Source organism: Botryllus schlosseri, chromosome 7 (assembly GCF_051294905.1).
Source record: "Botryllus schlosseri isolate E-star chromosome 7, Bs_hap1, whole genome shotgun sequence".
NCBI lineage: Eukaryota > Metazoa > Chordata > Ascidiacea > Stolidobranchia > Styelidae > Botryllus > Botryllus schlosseri.
In genome coordinates this window covers 21,406,047-21,423,553 of record NC_137242.1, presented here as the reverse complement: position 1 = coordinate 21,423,553, position 17,507 = coordinate 21,406,047, and the positions used below count along the sequence as shown (strand labels likewise).

The window sequence follows — 17,507 nt, the reverse complement described above, 5'->3', positions numbered from 1 at the left end:
GTGACTGCTCAAGAATTTGTGAATACTGTGGAAGCAGTTAATGATGCAGCAGAGCCTATGGTAAAATGGAATACCGACTATGCTGCGTTCATAACGGATGACAAAAAACAGCGAGCGAGCCTCCTACAAGCTGTGGAAGATCACCGGAACAGATATGCAGATTTCTCGAAAGCAACCATTTCATCCCCCTGATTTATGTAATATTTTGCCAAGTTGATCTCTTTCTTTGCCTTATTTTTTCGTTTCCTGTGATGTTTATTATGTGGCTGTGAGTGGATGTTACATTTACAGTTGTATTCTGGCACATGGGGATCCAGGAAATTGATGAACAGTGCCGGGTAGGTTTGAGGGGTGTAGGATATGTGATCCAGCAAAATGACTATCAGTTTTAGGTAGTTTTGAGCAGTTCTAAGGCAGTGTGGGACATGGAAATGATATCCTGAACTAGGAATGCCTTATATAGTGGGGTTTTGTAGCACTCCAAATCGCAACAGCTGCATAAATCCATGTTATATGTCACTTTAACTAGGCTAGGTAAAATCGTGACACTCAGATTTTAGGGGAATCCCCTATTTTCAGATGCTATTCTTCCAGCTCAATGTGCACACGGATGCAGGGGACGAGTTACAAAAAAAAGTAGCAGCCAGAATATGTTTTTAAGGTATAAGGCATGGGAATCGGACTGAAAACTTGGACTTTTTGAAAGTCGGTCAATTCTGAACAACCCTAATAACGGTGTTCGGAAAACGGTTGGATTTATGTCACCCATCGCGATAACGATTCCTGGTCGAGTTTTCCTCCGGCATGTTTGCTATATTGTGTCTTTATTGGTCAATGTATGTCTCGACATTCAGTTTGAAATCGGAAATGATAAAGTATGTAACCGGATCCGGATATCAACTCTTAATCGATAAACCAATGAACAATATTCAAAGTAAACATGTCACACCCTGTGTTTCCACGAAAAAATACCATCCAGACATACGTCGCGCTTGTTTGCCCACACCAGTATACGCGCAAATGGAGGTGTGTGACATTGCATGCAATGTGTTGGTATACAAACATCGATCCACAGACATTATCATAGTCGGTAGTTTTGATGTAGATCGAATGTCACCCGATAACAATACCAATAAGCCACATTGCAATGACTCTGAGTCCGTGCTATTACATCGATATTTCGACGCCGTTCACTGATTTACTCGATGGTTTTATCGCGTTGTAACATTACAAGGTAGTCATGACCCTATCTCTCGACAGATCACCCCGATCAATTGGATACATCGGTCAATATCCGTCGTGTTGTCGACACCGAAGTTTTTTGCTGAGACTGCAGCGTTTGACCAAGGTGAACTATCGAATCACGGGTGCTCGAAATGATTGCGATCAGTCTTTCACTAAATCACGATGCATGGATGTCGCTACTCGCACATAACGACTCCAGATAAATATCGCGAACAGTGATTCTGCAAATCTCGGACTGCTACTGTGATCCAATAGGGTGTGTTTCTGTGGAATGAAGACTGCAATCGTACACCACAATAGAACACTACCTCGTGATTTCACACACAATCATAAAACACATCATCGTAAGGGTCCCATTCGTCCAGCCACATTTCGAAACGGTCATCGCCGCAAGAGATCGAGGTTGCGCTCGTCATATCGGTAACATTTTGAAACGACATCGTCACAAGGCTATTGACGTCGATTCTGTTGGTCATATCGAAGATCATGTCAACCCGTTTCACAATCCGTCGTTTTTCAAGTCCCAGCACCATAGTGTTACGACACAGACAAGAAGCGTCGGTGGAAATGATAAAACACGGAAGGCACACTTTGGTGTTATTTGATATGGATTTTACACCAGACGAACCTCACATTCGAGCGATGCATTTGAATGGCGATTGTATTATTGATGTCCAGGGAAAAGAAATGTATCGATTTATCGGATTTGTACATATCCAACAAAAACCTGGGTATATGATTGTACACGGTTCGCATATTTGACTGTGATCACAATATTGGTATGTACTGTACAGTTCACTTTCACCGCCGTGCGAATAACCCATGTTACAGTTCCGTGTTTGTGTGTCTGTATGTCATGCTTCAGATTGACTCAGAGTCATTGCAATGTGGCTTATTGGTATTGTTATCGGGTGACATTCGATCTACATCAAAACTACCGACTATGATAATGTCTGTGGATCGATGTTTGTATACCAACACATTGCATGCAATGTCACACACCTCCATTTGCGCGTATACTGGTGTGGGCAAACAAGCGCGACGTATGTCTGGATGGTATTTTTTCGTGGAAACACAGGGTGTGACATGTTTACTTTGAATATTGTTCATTGGTTTATCGATTCAGAGTTGATATCCGGATCCGGTTACATACTTTATCATTTCCGATTTCAAACTGAATGTCGAGACATACATTGACCAATAAAGACACAATATAGCAAACATGTCGGAGGAAAACTCGACCAGGAATTGTTATTGCGATGGGTGACATAAATCCAACCGTTTTCCGAACACCGTTATCCACATACCAACCGTCGTCGAGGAGGTGTTTTATTCAGACATTTTGACTCTGGAAAATCCAAAGCACGAACCCGGACATCACAGAACTATCGAGGCCTATTGTCCAAGTTTCCAAAACATGCATTTCAGTGTACAAGAGCATATTGTATGTGGTTAACCGATGATATTGATGTGATACGACGGATGTGGTATACTCTGACACCGGTTGTCTGTGTATATTTCCGTCACTGTTTGTTGTAACAATATACAAAAATATCAAATTGACCGGTGTGGTTGTCAGTTTTCAAAACGAAAATGGTATTGTTACCCGGGGAAAAAATGTATTTCCAAGTGAAAACGGTATTGGTACTCAGTTAAATGATAGTTTCCAGACGAAAAGGGATTGTTAACCAGGAGAAAATGATTAGTTACTCTAGGTAAAAGTATTTTTCCAAGTGAAAATGTATTGTTACACTGGGTAAACGCCGGATCTCCAAAGGAAAATGATATTTTTACTCGGCTAAACGACGGACCACCAAGTGAGAATGGTTTGTTGTTCAGAGAAAAAAGGTTTGTTACCCAGGGAAAAATATATTTCCAAGTTAAAAAGGTTTGTTAACCAGAGAAAAAATATATTTCCAAGTGAAAAAGGTTTGTTAACCAGAGAAAAAATATATTTCCAAGTGAAAAAGGTTTGTTAACCAGAGAAAAAATATATTTCCAAGTGAAAAAAGGTTTGTTAGCCAAGGAAAAAATATATTTCCAAGTGAAAAAAGGTTTGTTAGCCAAGGAAAAAATATATTTACAAGTGAAAATGGTTTCTTACTCTGGGTAAACGTCAGATCTCCAAAGGAAAATATTATGTTTAGTCAGGTAAACGATGGACTGGCAAGTGAAAGTGGTAATTTTACATAGGTAAACGTCGTGGGTTCAGTGTCGTTGGTCTTGTTAAACGTTATCGCTTGACGTTGTTTGTTTGTTTTTGGGGTATTCATGGTGTTTGTCGACTACTGTGGTCATTTACACCAGGCCGATATTCTTTGTATTTTCCGTAACTGCCGACTTATAGCACGGCCCACCTCTAGGCTTTTGTAAGGCACCGCTAACGCGGATGAGGTGGCGAGGAGGAGCCTAGGTAAACCTCCAACACTTAGGTATCGGAATTCGGAAGGCTTTTGAGTGAAAAACAATTATTTAGAGTAGTGACATTTTGTGACCAACGTGTACAAACCGATCATGATATTACAATATACGCTTTCGTCAACATAACGATTTGGCGTAGAAATACTTTAACGTTTTTTTTTTGAATAACTGGATTCTCGAGACTTGTTACTTGTACGATGTACCATTGGTGTGCAAACTATAACGACCATTTTGTATGACAGTATGTTTTAGTTGTGAGGACAACCATATGATGACTCAGCACTTTTCGGTAGCAAAGTAGATTGATCTATGTGAAAGATGTAAGGATCGTGACTAGAAAACATATGTACTCTGTTGTTGGAGTATCTGGTTTATTGTTATGACATTGACAGAACCCTCGGGAAGTGGGTATGCTTTTCTTTCACGAAAGTTTACGCGGCTCCGTTGTAATGAATTTGTGTTAACTAAACTTGGATGGATACCACAATTGCGCTCGACTTACACATGGTATTCGCATACTGTACGCATACAAACTTTTGTGTAAACAACTCTGATGTTTCTGTTCGTACTATTGTTGTGTGTTGAACTATTTGATTAATAAGATACATGAACAACCATTCAGACAATAAAGGTCTTGAGGTAACGAAACAGTTTGAAAGCGTCACCAATCATTGTACAGGTTCGTAGCATGGGAATATCGAGTAAAGTTGATTACTTTGTGTGATGTAAATATCTTTCGTACTTTTGTAAGAGTAGTGGGGGTCTCATGAAAAAGTAACTAGTTGACAAAAAAACAAAATATTGAATGAAGGTTCGTCTGTTGTTTTCATAAGTCAAGAGAGTGAAAATTGTTGTTGTTGTTTTTGTTACACTAAATCGAAATAGTGTGAAAGCGTCACCAATCATTGCGTATGTTCGTAGCATGAGCGAATATATTCGTGTACCATGAACATCTTTCATATACACTTAGTATGAAATGAGATGCGTGGAATAATAATTAGTGTCCTACAAAAGTAAAACTTGTTGTGTTTGCTTGTGTACTTTTTATCATTGTTTGTTGTTGAAAGACGGGTGAGTTTACATTTAAATATAGTAAGCAGGACAACTCGAGTAATAAATTTTGCTCGGTTGAAAATCGACTCGTTTGAAAATACCGGTCGATGGAGTAGCAGTATCAATATGAGTGGTATATTATTTTTCGCGAAATGCACCAATCTTCTAAGCATAACTTGTCAAAAATATATCGGGTCATAGAAAAGTAGTCGGTTGTTATGAACTCGAAACAAATGTACTTCGATTATCACGATGATGGAAATTACGACCAACACAGTATTTCGTAAGTGAATGTGTATCGTTTGGTATGTTCAGCCGTCACTAAATGACAAAAATAGCAAACTGATGCAACCCGGTAGTTAAACGATACAGTTACAAGTTGGATGTAATCTTGATTTACAGATGACAGCTTGATGAGTATTGTGATGACATTTACTTTAGCGAATGACAACGGAAAAATTTTCGATTGCATTGTCGGCGTATGTGTTACACAAATAATTCTAGTACACCTAACTATAGGATGCATTTGACAAACATCGTACAAATTGTTTCGTTGTGATGGTAACGACTTTCAGCGGTTTGGTTTCATGACGGGAATTATTATTTGGGGGTTCAAAAACAATCAATACTACAAATGAACAACAATGCAAAACACGTTAAGTGGATTACAGCGTAGCAAGTACTTCCTTGATATTACGATTGTTGTGTACCAGACATTTCTAACTGAATTGAATGCATCTAACAAACATATTCCAATTTACTTTTGTAATGATCAAAGTATGTGAAATGGTGCGAATGGATTAGGTATTAATCAAGCGGTGGTATGTCAATTCACCTAGTGTGATATCTTGACACCGGGTAATGTGTGAAAGTGTTTCAATTCTCACTGCTGATTACGATGATAAAGTATTGTACCGGTTATTGTTTAACAAAGGAAATTGTTGTTTCATCTTTAGTCTTGGTTAGTGGAGACAATTACATTTGTAAAATATTTTCTGATATCCGCGATACGCAGGGTGATATGTACCAAGGTGGAATAATTTTCCATTCAAGAACATTTCAGACACGCATAGTTTTACAACTCAATATGTTAATAACAACGGTACTGAAAAGTTTGTTGCTGTCATAATAACCTTTACCACAACGCCGGGTCTAATTAACGCAAATAATGTAATAATCAAGCCATGATCAACTATTGCATATGGCACATCAATGTATCAATCCTTATGTTTACAGAATGGTAACTTTCGATATAACACCAGCGTTCGATTGTAAGAAATGAAGTCGCAACTATACGTTGATCAGACTTTCAAATCTCGTATACTCAAACATATTATGTTAATCTCAAATCACCTGCACCGAGTGGTAATTACTTTTGTCTTACAAAATATATCGCATAGTAATCTCTTTGTCTTGTGGTATAGTAACGACTTTTACAGTTGAACAAAAAAGACGAGTTGGTGGTATATGCCTAAAACCGAACTTGCTATGGATTTTAGATTGTAGCGATTGTATGGACTCGTGTATGCTTGGTTGTTTTCATACTGATACTGCTTGAGTTGGTTGGGTAAGTTACAAACGGATTGACTTGACAATGTTTTCGTGGTTGACTCTTTGAATATGGTAAGATGGTAAGATGTCGAGATGTAATACTATTTCCGTACACTCAATTACAACAAAACATAACCCGCATTCAAATAAGCCGTAAGCTACAAGTGGATTTAAAACTTGACGCTGTTTTGTGGTTAACTCAAGTCAGTGGTCATATTTGTGTTGATTTCAGGAGTGATCATGACGAGTTGGTCGGGTAAATTAGTGATAGTAACTATGGTCGTACAGAGTTGCTGACATTCAAACATCTTTTACGCTGTAATATGCGGATTTTATTGTGATAAATTATTTCTCAGTTATTGTTCAGACATCCAAATCTCGTATACTCAAAATATAATATGTTTATGTCAAGTCATTTATGTGTCGATTAGTAAATAGCTTACTTTGTCTTCAGAATAGTAACGACCTTTACAATTGAATAAAAAAGACCGATCATACGAATACAACCTGGATGAATTAATTCAAATTTGTGAGTTGCAGTGATATAATCAAGTAAGTGAAAACTAGATTTTGAACACTTGTTAATGTTGTAAATAATTCTTTTGAGTATGGGAAGATGTTAAAATGTCGCTTTGACAAACGAAAAGTCGGATCGCGAATAGAGTTGCAATGTTCCATTACTTGTTTCAAATCAATGTGCGTATAATATCGAAATGGGACTGTGGGAAAGTTTGTAGTCATGTTTGCCAATCCTATTTCAATTATCACTACGCCAAAGTCAAAATATTTCGTTTCGGATTACCTCAATTTACCTATAGAACATCTCGCGAATGGATTCCGACACCGTACTATAAGTAGATCGCTATGTCTGATGCATTATCGTGTCAGCGACGTAGGGTTTTACAATTATTTCACACCTCTTTGAATAAGCGTCAACTTCGCAAAGGATTAGGGTTTGATCAGAAATAAGTGAGAATTTGTCGGTATTCGAATCACCGTCTGCGACGGTTCTGTTATTCGTTACTTATTAAATTTTACCAGTGAAATCCAGTTCTTTGACATACTGATTATCAAAATATTACATTGTGGCGATTGGAATGTATGTAACAACAAGTTGCGAGAGATGGCTATGTCTTAGGTGTTATCTCGTGAGCGATCGTGGGATTTGCAACCTATTTCACACCTTTTTGAAGTGTTAGTTTGTGAACGCGGTTATTGTTGATATTGGAATCACCGTCTACGCCGGCTCTGTGACAAACTAATTACCAAAATGTTACTTGTGCGTGATTCCTATCTTTGTAACACCAAACCACGAGAGATGGCTGTCCGATGTGTTATCTTGTGAGTGGTCGTAGGATTTTACAAATATTTCACACCTTTTTGGAGTGTTAGTATGTGAACGCGGCTATTGTTGGTATTCGAATCGCCGTCTACGCCGACTCTGTGGTAAACTAATTACCAAAATATTACCTTGCGAGTGATTCCTAGATTTAGCAAACTATTTCACACCTTTTTGCTGAAAGTATGACATACCACCCGCAGTCTATAACCGAAAGTACGAATCACCGCCGCGTCCATAAGAATAACGATATATCATTGTCGCACTCACCGTAAACGTTGGGATTACTTCAAATTGGTCATATATAATAATTTGTAATATACACATTAACTAAGAATCAATCACGTGACTATTTACCATACCTGATACATATTCTACACCATGCGAGAGTTGCCTATACCAGAATGTACGATTCACGACCGCACCCAGTGTTGCCAACTCCGGATGGAAGAAAATCGCTAAAACTGGTGTCAAAAATCGCTAGATGGCGCTAAATATTGAGAAAAAAGCGCTAAAAAATAGCGCTAATTCTACAAAAGGTGCTGAAGGTGTTAAATTGAACCATTATATCGATATATTCTCCTCAGCTATATTTTACTCGTCTGGGGCCAAAGTCACTCATCATATTTATAGTTCATAATACGTAATAGTCATATCTAAGCGGAACTTGCACTTGCAAGTGTTGTCAAAGTCCTTGATGATAATGCAGAAAAGAGGTGTAGAAGTAAGCACAGACTATGCTTGATATGATATACAAACTATGCTGGTGACTGTACACTATGCAGCATTGTCTGTGCTTACCTTTACACCCCCTTTCTGCGCGATTATTAAGGAATTTGACATAACATATCCAGCATAGTATGTGCTCACCTTTACGCCACTTTTCTGCGTTATCATCAAGGACTTTGACAACCCTTGCAAGTGAATACAGTTCGATGCAAGCATCTGACAAGTGCCAAGCATAACCCGCTGATTCAGCCGATCCTTAGAGCTTTCAAAACTTCAATTATGTACTACAACCCGAGCCCAACAAGATCACACAAATTATAGTGTCATTGTTAAGCTTTATATTCGTATTCAATAATGATATATCCTTTGTGAAACGAGGAATCCGTCGCCACTTGCATAAGCGCCTATGCTTTCCCTCGTTGAAAACAAGGCATATAGGCTACGGCCGTTTCCTTCACAATAAAGCGGTCATGCTTAAGACGTTTTTGTGAAGCAGCTGTTGTTTGTTCATCATGTGTTTCGTACCTCAACATACCCTGAATCAATCCTAAATCGTTATCTGTCAGCATACATACAATGCGCTTTCAGAATCGCCGCCGGTAGCAGACTCCTTGATCACCTAATCAGCAAGCTGCTGCTGTCGTGGTCATTGAAGCATAGCCGATTAGCCAATCAAGAGCCGTGGTTTCGTGACTACTAGTCTTCTCGCCGTTCTATGGTCGGTGGCACGCCCGTTCTTCGGCAGCTACTTTTAAACGCTTTGCACGAAATCTTAACGGCCTTCCGGTGAGCTTCTTTCAGGCTCAGTGTCGTTTTTTATCAATAATCTATCGAATAAGACATTACAACTGAGGATTTGTAAGATTTTCCAAATTTTGGACAACCCTAGTGTACACGACACGCGACTTGACCCGACACAACACGACATTGAAACGGGTTTGTTTGCCACTATAAGTAGAGACCTTAAGAAAATAATCCGAAGACCAGCCCGGTGTACGAAATGTAATTAATCTGGTCTTAAACGAATGCCCAGACATTGGAGCGACCTCAAAACAGCCCCCAAAGTCTGGAAATCGGCATTGATAAGAACAATCGCTGGACGAAATTGGTCATTGTTATGTTCATTGTGTTGCGGCAGTGCCATTGGAGCAATAATGCTGGTTTTCAGACTTTGAGGGCTGTTTCGGTGTGCATGGTTCCATTGTCCGGACGAGATTTTATTTTGTATTTTCAAAATCACTGCGACACTATCTTTCGATCATGGCCATTGGCCAATTATATTAAATTTCAGCGTTCAGGTCGCCAGATGTAGCACTGCCAACTATGCTACTTTTAGATTACTCAGCAAGAAGAGACACTGTTTGCCCATGCGTAACCGCCAGGAGTTGCGTATCTCCTACTATCTATCGGTAGGTAGTAATCTATAATTATATATCATCGGAGTCCGCACTCTGCTGACCGGTATAGCCAATGCAGTCGTCAGCCAGAACTGATCTTTAGTGGTTACTGGTTATTTTCGGTAAAAAAGCGCTAAATAATCGCTAAATACTTTTTCAAAAATCGCTAGATTTATCGCTAGGCGCTAGATCCATATTTTTTGGCGCTAAACCGGATGAAAAATCGCTAGATCTGGCGCGAAAATCGCTAAATTGGCAACACTGACCGCACCCATAAGAACACATGGTGAATCACCAGAGACCCCGTAAGAATACATGACAGGCACATCACCGACGCAGCCTATACCTGAAAAGGTAACCATGCCACCACGCGTTTCACGTTAGCATGTCACCGCACGTATACCTAAAAACATGAGCATGCCACCACGAGTTTTCACGTTAGCATGCCGCCGGAGCCTATAGGCTACCCGAAAACGTCATAAGAGCCCCTGCCAGGTCTCGTGCGATCTACTACACTACTCCCATCGACCACAATCAATTCACTATCAGATTCGGACCAGACACCATCCAAGCCAAGACCTGTGTACGTAACTTAGGTATTCACTTTGACGGCATGCTCTTAATGGAAAAACATATCGACTATACATCAAAGATCTGTTTCATGTATATCCACAAGATCAGTCGAATCAGGAACTACCTATCTGAGGATGCTTGCAAAGCCATAACACTGTCGCTGGTGATATCACGGCTTGACTATGGAATTGCTCTGCTTTACGGGGTAAACCAAAATTGCACCGAGAAGCTACAAAAAATCCAAAACATCGCTGCTCGTTTGGTAACTCGGTCAAGGAAGCGTGATCACGTAACACCGATTCTTAGATCCCTTCATTGGTTACCCGTAAAATTTAGGTCAGAATACAAGATTCTTCTATACGTCTTCAAATGCATGGAGGGAAGCACCAGCGTATCTTCGTGAGCTAGTGACAATGTATAATCCCGGAAGAGCGCTACGTTCTCAGTCGCAAAAGCTCTTGTCCGTTCCAAGAGTCAGAACATCGACCTACGGCGATAAAACTTTTTCTTCCTCGGCCGCCATTCTGTGGAACAATCTTTCAATTTCTATCAGACTATGTGACTCGCTATATGTTTTCAAACGCAAAATCAAGACCGTTTTATTTACACGAGCGTTCGGATTAGAGTAGTGTTCATTCCGCCCTACAACTGTGCACTTCGTGTTTTATACATATCCTTTACTTTTATATTTTATTGCCTTTTATGTACAGCGCCCTAGTGTAGTAATGATATATTGTTATATTCGGCGCTCTATAAATTATTATATTAATATTATTATTATTATTTTTTAGTCACAGGCAACTTTTTCATAGGGTGGAACTTTAGCTCAAATATCGGCCAAGGGGGCACGAGACGAAAAAGGTCGGGAACCACTGGAATAGGGGTTATGTATTTCACGGGTAAAATGGACTTTGCAAACATTGTGAAGTCAATGTGATTATAACCTTGCTTCTCCGCTTTTTTCTTATCTTTCCACAATCGCTCACAAAACAGCATCTCGATAAAGCGGGGTGGTCAAACTACGGCCCGCAGCGACGTTCTGTGCCGCCCACGAGAGTCTAATGAAATTTATTAAAAAATCTTGATAAAATGCGTAGTAAAAATTGAATTAATGCAGGGACTTGGATAAACTTTTTCCTAATATATTTCACCATGACAATTCTGAGGCAGTGGTTCTAAAACCGGGGAGCGTGGAAGCATCTGAACGGAGGCGCGAAGCTGAGCTCAACTGAAAACAAAATTTCGGGCTCGCGCAATTCACATATAATTCATAAATACTACTCTGTATTTAGTCTGAATTTCATATTTAAAAATCTGTCATCCACAGTCATGACCTTCCATGCCATGAAGCTATCCGTGAGGTTTGCTAGCATTCTGGTTGCGTTTTGTGCTATGACGATAAGGGAGGCGCGAAATCTTTCACCGTCATAAGGGGGCGTACCTTGAAACGTTTGAGTACCACCGTTATAAGGTAAATACTTTCTACATATATTTTTTATGTTTAATTTCTGGCGCGATAGCCCTATCTCAATGCCCACGCAGTTTGAAAGGTTTCAACTGCTAAACATCACAGAAATCCTGAAGGAGATTGACATAATTTGGATCACGAGTGTGATTTCAGATTGGACACTCCATCTGTTATAAAAAAAAACGATTCGCGCGTGTCTTAGGTAGATTCGTTTTCTCTATGCGTAGAATTCGGGTATTTATATTTTATCTACACATGGCAGAAGCGTGCTTGAAGCTAACATGGTTATGATGCTGCCAGCATTATGTGTCCTGCTGGAACTGAACCAGAAGTTGAATTAGTAAATCTATGAACAGATCGCTACTCACAGATTTAAATTTCCATCCAGTTCTGAGAATCGGGACAACCGGCTTTCATCTCTACAGTTTTGACAAATTGGTTATTGAGGTCGACCAGCCTATGAAATCTCGCCACTACGTTTTTCACGCGTGTACGATATCACCGAAACAATGTTTGATTTGTTTTAAATAAGCACATATATTGTCTCCATGTCCTCACTATATAATCAAATACCAATAATGCGTTTTGCTTTATAATCCCAATTTTATATAGTGCGGCCCGAAAGTGGATTCAGATGTTGAATGCGGCCCGCGAGTTCAAAAGTTTGCCCACCCCTGCGATAGAGCAATGTGCTTGTAGCAGTAGCCTATTGGCGATTTAACAAATACAATGAGTTGGTCTAGTAGAATATTACATCTCGGATGGCCATTCTGTGGAAGTGAGTCCTGGAGTTTTCTCAGTAATGAAGCGAAACTGTCTCTTGATTTCCCTAATTAAAAATACAAATTTGGTTGTCAACCATTTTGTAAATTCTGAAAATGCTTCGCGGACCCCCGGTTGAGAGCCACTGGTCCACACCCAATACTTCAACAATCGCGTAGCGTCAACATAACTAGACCTTGTATTTAGATAGCCACCGAGAATAAACTCACATTCGGTCAGGATCCTGTAATCTGAAGTCGTATCTACTTGCTGGTGAAACACATGCCACACCTTTACGTATAGTCTCATGTGATTGAGATTCTTACCATGACATGTCGCGATCGCCGGCTGTAGAACCTGTAGTTTGTAATTCTCGGATTCGATATACTTTCAGGACTTTCCCTTGGTACTGGTACACACTGGACCATACTCTTGAACCATCAGGTACAAAAATTCGGATTATAATGTTCGAAACCACAATTCCATGTGGAATCGCCGCTATTGCAATAGACGGGATCCCGATAGATGAATCGATGGCCGAGGAGCAATGGGCGTGGCTCGAGAAAGAACTGCAGGATGGCCAGGAGTACGCTAATCACGATATGCCCATTCTTCAGAATGCTTTCAATCAAAGACTTGGTTGTTTTCCAGTGCCGATTATCTCATCGTCACGGGGCATTATCCAATATACAGTGCCGCAGCTACCGGGCCTGAAATAAAATGCCTGAAAGACAGGCTTGATCCTCTTCTTCAAAGGTATGGAGTGTCCGCATACATCAGCGGACATGAACATTCCGCCCAGGTGAATGATTAACGTTATATCCACAATTACTTTCGGCGATTAAAAATGCTCTGAGCGAATAGAAAAGCTTGAATAACGTCGATACCTAGAAGAGACCCTAAACTTTTTCTCTTGATACAAAACACGTTTAGGCCTTCAATGTCATATTGATATTACAGTTTAGTAACATTTAGTTAGTTTAGTTTAGTACCCAAATGACGCAATAAAGGGAATTGTAATTTCGTATTGGTATTGTTTGATTAAACATAGGTAGCATATTTCTGGAATTACCTGTAGTAGTAGTAGTACAAAATATGATGGAAAATATAATGAACATGGGCGTACAAAACTGCACATGCACATCATAAAAGCAATAAAGTCACAACTTCAAATAACAGTTACAAGTTTGTTAGGTTCCATTCGAAGTATAAAATAATTTGGTAATCGTGTTGCCATACAATTTGGCTGTAAACTAAGTTTATTTTCACGCCCAAATACAGTTCGGACGTAATATAATTTTTGGCGGTCAATATGCTCACAATTTCTGGTGAATTATATCGGATCATGACGCAGTAATAGTGACTGTACTGGAGAAAATCGCAATTTATTTTGTCCGAACGAAATACTAGATCCAACTCTATATGTAGAAGGTAATCTTCATTGCCGATGGGTTCTCACGAAAACGCAATCCTCATCTTACACGGATGGAGAAAACATTAATTACAATCACACACGTCTTCTGCAGATATAACATTTACTGACAACTGTAGGAATGTTGATTCCGGCATTGAAATCCTCCTCACCGAGGATCAACCCATCCCTTTCACAATTGAATTTGTGTTATCCTGCAACCGTAATTTGTGAAGTGCCGTGAATGTTAAATTTTCTACCACTCTGAAATTTCCTTTTTCTAGCCTTGATATATTTTTGTTTCACTGAAATGCGATTTTTTTAAATATTATGTCTTCTATCCAATACGTACGCCATCATTGACTGCTTTTTTATTTCTTACGCCATTATTGACTGTGGTGTAAAAGACCAACTGGTGATAAGCGCCAAATTTTTCTTTTAATAAACAACGACAACAACTGATGCTTATACGACCTTATTATCTTTATTATCATAACAGTATCTTCTTGCCAATAACGGGTCACCTGTGAAGTACGTCATTATCGGATGCTCGAATTTTGTCGGTCCATTCTTCCCTTTCCAAAATAGCGACATCTTCAAGACAGAATTTCTGTGAGTATATTTTGACATGCTGTTGCATTCATTAGGCACATTCGATTGACAAAAGCATAATCACAACCAATCACATAGCAAGACCATTTTATCAAATTATTCTAGCTTCAACGGTTACAGTTTTGCCTCTTGGCGTGACTTACTCACTGGGTGTTTCGCACGCGTTGACGTCACAGCCCAACATTTGAATATAAAGATCCTAGAGGGAAAAGAAGGCGAGGAGCTTCACACCATCACGATACCCAGTCGTGGTCAATGACCAGCAAGATATCAGAAGCAACATAGGGCACGGAGAAAATAATCTGGATTTACTGTTGCATAGGTCATGTTCAAACATCTATGATGAATCAGTTCACTGTCTGTTTTCGATTTTGGTGATAAGTGTATTGTGGTCGTATTAAGACAATATCATCAAGATAACAGGGTATATGCCTGACTAATGCGTATATTGTGGTGTATAGTGCGGGGAAGAAGTTCCAAACCACCGACCACTGGACTGGTGCTGATCCGAAAAATTTCGTTGAATCTGCAGGCCAAGTTCAGGTTCAGAATCATGGTGTTCAAGATCAGTGATCAAACATTAAAACTTGTAATTATAATACGTACATGTGCAGTTGTAAACGCGTTTCGTCGGAGCTTCAAGCACTGACAACACAGTGAACTATTATTATTCTTCGGTTGTCACTATCTGTTCATGTTATAGTTCGCTCTCGTGTATGATATGATCATGGGCCCGAAGCTGAAGTATCGTCGTAACGGGTAGAATACAGTGTATCACGAGCCATTTGTAATGTTTTTAAATATTATGGCATGACGTTGCGAGCCGTACCAGTGGATGAAGGAGACGCACCAATGACTGGGCTGGGCTTTCCCAGGTAGCATACAAGCTGTTCATAGAGGTGAGCTGTACATCAGTAAGAAGCGGTATCGATCGCTGGCATTTTACCACTGAATATAGTGTTTAATCGTTTCCCTATGCCAGGGCCGGGCAACTTCTTCAGTCGGCGGGTTTGATATGGGTAAATGAAGTACTGTACTTAAATCGATACATTGGTGGCGTATTTATCCACCTATACAAGGAATAAATAGTATTTATTGTAATCTTTAGGTTTAAGGCCCAGAGACCATAAACATTATTTATTAAATTTATTAACGTAATGTACTTCAATAGCCGTTGAATTCAATGAGACATCTGTGGTCCATCAAAGTTGTCAACAAGTTCTTAGAACTCTGGCTGCATGAACGGCGTCGAAAGCCTTAGTACAGTGGTTCCCAACCGTGGAGGAATTCCCCCCTTGGAGGGAATTTTGACATTTTTAGGGGGGAATCTGGCTTTGGCGTTGTATCGGAATATACTATGGGTTCACAATGTGTGGTGAGATGGCGCAGTGGTATAATCCACCGCTGCAACACCAACGGGTTGTGGGTTCGAGTCCAACCGAGGTCGACTCTAGAATTCCTGCATAAGTGTTTGGGGTTTATCTAGGCTCCTCCTTGCCACCTCATCCGTGTAAGCGGTGTCTCATAAAAACCCAGAAGTGAGCCGTGCTATAAGTCGGCAGCAACGGTAAAAAATGGAAGGAAATTGAAATGGTGTAAATGACGATAGCAGTCAACACACACCATGAACACCTCAAAACAAACATACTGGGTTCACAAGGTTTTTAGATTTTTATGGTAGAGCTGTTAAGTAGAAACTAGTTCTTTACAATTGTATGTTTCTTTGGCGGATTTTAAGCAGGGTGTATGTTCAAATGTTCAAAGATATTACACCTCCTGGTAAAGTGAGGCCCGTGAGACGATTTCGTTGGGCCCGCGACAGCCTCTCGACCAAATTGCTACTAAGCAGGAAAAAGTCAAGCCAAATTCAGCATAAAGCCGCTACCTTTTCAAGCCGACATATGAGCTAACGTGAAAAACATCAAATTCATCGATACGACTCAAGGCCATAGCAAGCGGACTTGGTGATTTGTTTTTCGTCAGCGGCTACCCGACCGGTAAAAATGAACAAGTCAAATTTAGCTGTACTTTACCAAAGTTTAGTGCGGTCCGCATTCGACATAGTTCGGACATATCTGAATATGTTTGGCCAGTAATTGCTCAGTCGATAAAAGCACCTTTTTTAAGTCACAGGCAACTTTTTCATAGAGGGGGAATTTTAGCTCAAATATCGGCCAAGGGGGCCACGAGACAAAAAAGGTTGGGAACCACTGCCTTAGTAAATCGCGCACGTGAAAATTAGTTACATTGTAACGCAGAATGTGGTCGCCAGCCACGTTATCATATCACCGGTAACTGTCTGCGGACTGCTCAAAATCCCGTCGTGTCCCGGGTTCAGCCCACGCTCTGTATGTTGCCCCCGATCTATGCGGTGGCTTTGTTGGCCCTGCCTACGTCTATGAATCCGTGATTTATTTGATACCATCTAGGTCCGCTACCCGACCACCTGTTTGTTTAACCTGGTGTAAATCACATCATTGTTCATCATGACAACATTATGGAAATTAGATTTTACTATGAACTGCATAGACCGACGTGATTTATATAATTAGCCGACTTCGATGCTAATGTCAGGCGATCGTCGAAACCGTAGGTGGATTGAACACGAAATAAACGCGTCGAGTTGGGATGAGAATTATGTCGTGTTTCAGTATGGATACAGGAGGTTATCGATTATATCACGTCACACGCATAATTCGATACAGTGTGATCGGATTACGCACATATGCATTTATTCTATGATGATTTAATTGTACCGCTATGCAGTTGTTCATCATATTGATAGATTGCTGCCTACCCACACAGGGCCAATTCAAAGAAGATTTTGATGGTCATTTCCTCAATGTGTGGTCATTGGTCACATAATGGTCATGCATAAATATGTCTGATTCGGCAGCAACTCAAAGGTGTTAAACACTTCGCGTTCGGGAAGTCAAGGGATGTTAA

General features: G+C 40.0%; 1 protein-coding gene across 1 annotated transcript; it reads left to right on the top strand.

The window, feature by feature from the left end:
* The first annotated feature begins 12,757 nt into the window (after nt 1-12,757).
* Nucleotides 12,758-14,988, top strand: LOC145443771 (tartrate-resistant acid phosphatase type 5-like). The gene is made up of 4 exons (XM_080321726.1): nt 12,758-13,124; nt 13,190-13,340; nt 14,449-14,561; nt 14,682-14,988. The coding sequence occupies exons 1-4, from the start codon at nt 12,871-12,873 to the stop codon at nt 14,818-14,820; spliced, it is 657 nt and encodes a 218-aa protein (XP_080177852.1). The 5' UTR covers nt 12,758-12,870; the 3' UTR covers nt 14,821-14,988.
* The last annotated feature ends 2,519 nt before the right edge of the window (nt 14,989-17,507 follow it).

Coding starts and splice junctions, on each gene's coding strand:
- LOC145443771 (XM_080321726.1), top strand. CDS start 12,871: ATGTCGCGATCGCCGGCTGTAGAACCTGTAGTTTGTAATTCTCGGATT. Junction 13,341..14,448: donor GACATGAACATTCCGCCCAG/GTGAATGATTAA, acceptor TTATCATAACAG/TATCTTCTTGCCAATAACGG. Junction 14,562..14,681: donor ATCTTCAAGACAGAATTTCT/GTGAGTATATTT, acceptor CAACGGTTACAG/TTTTGCCTCTTGGCGTGACT.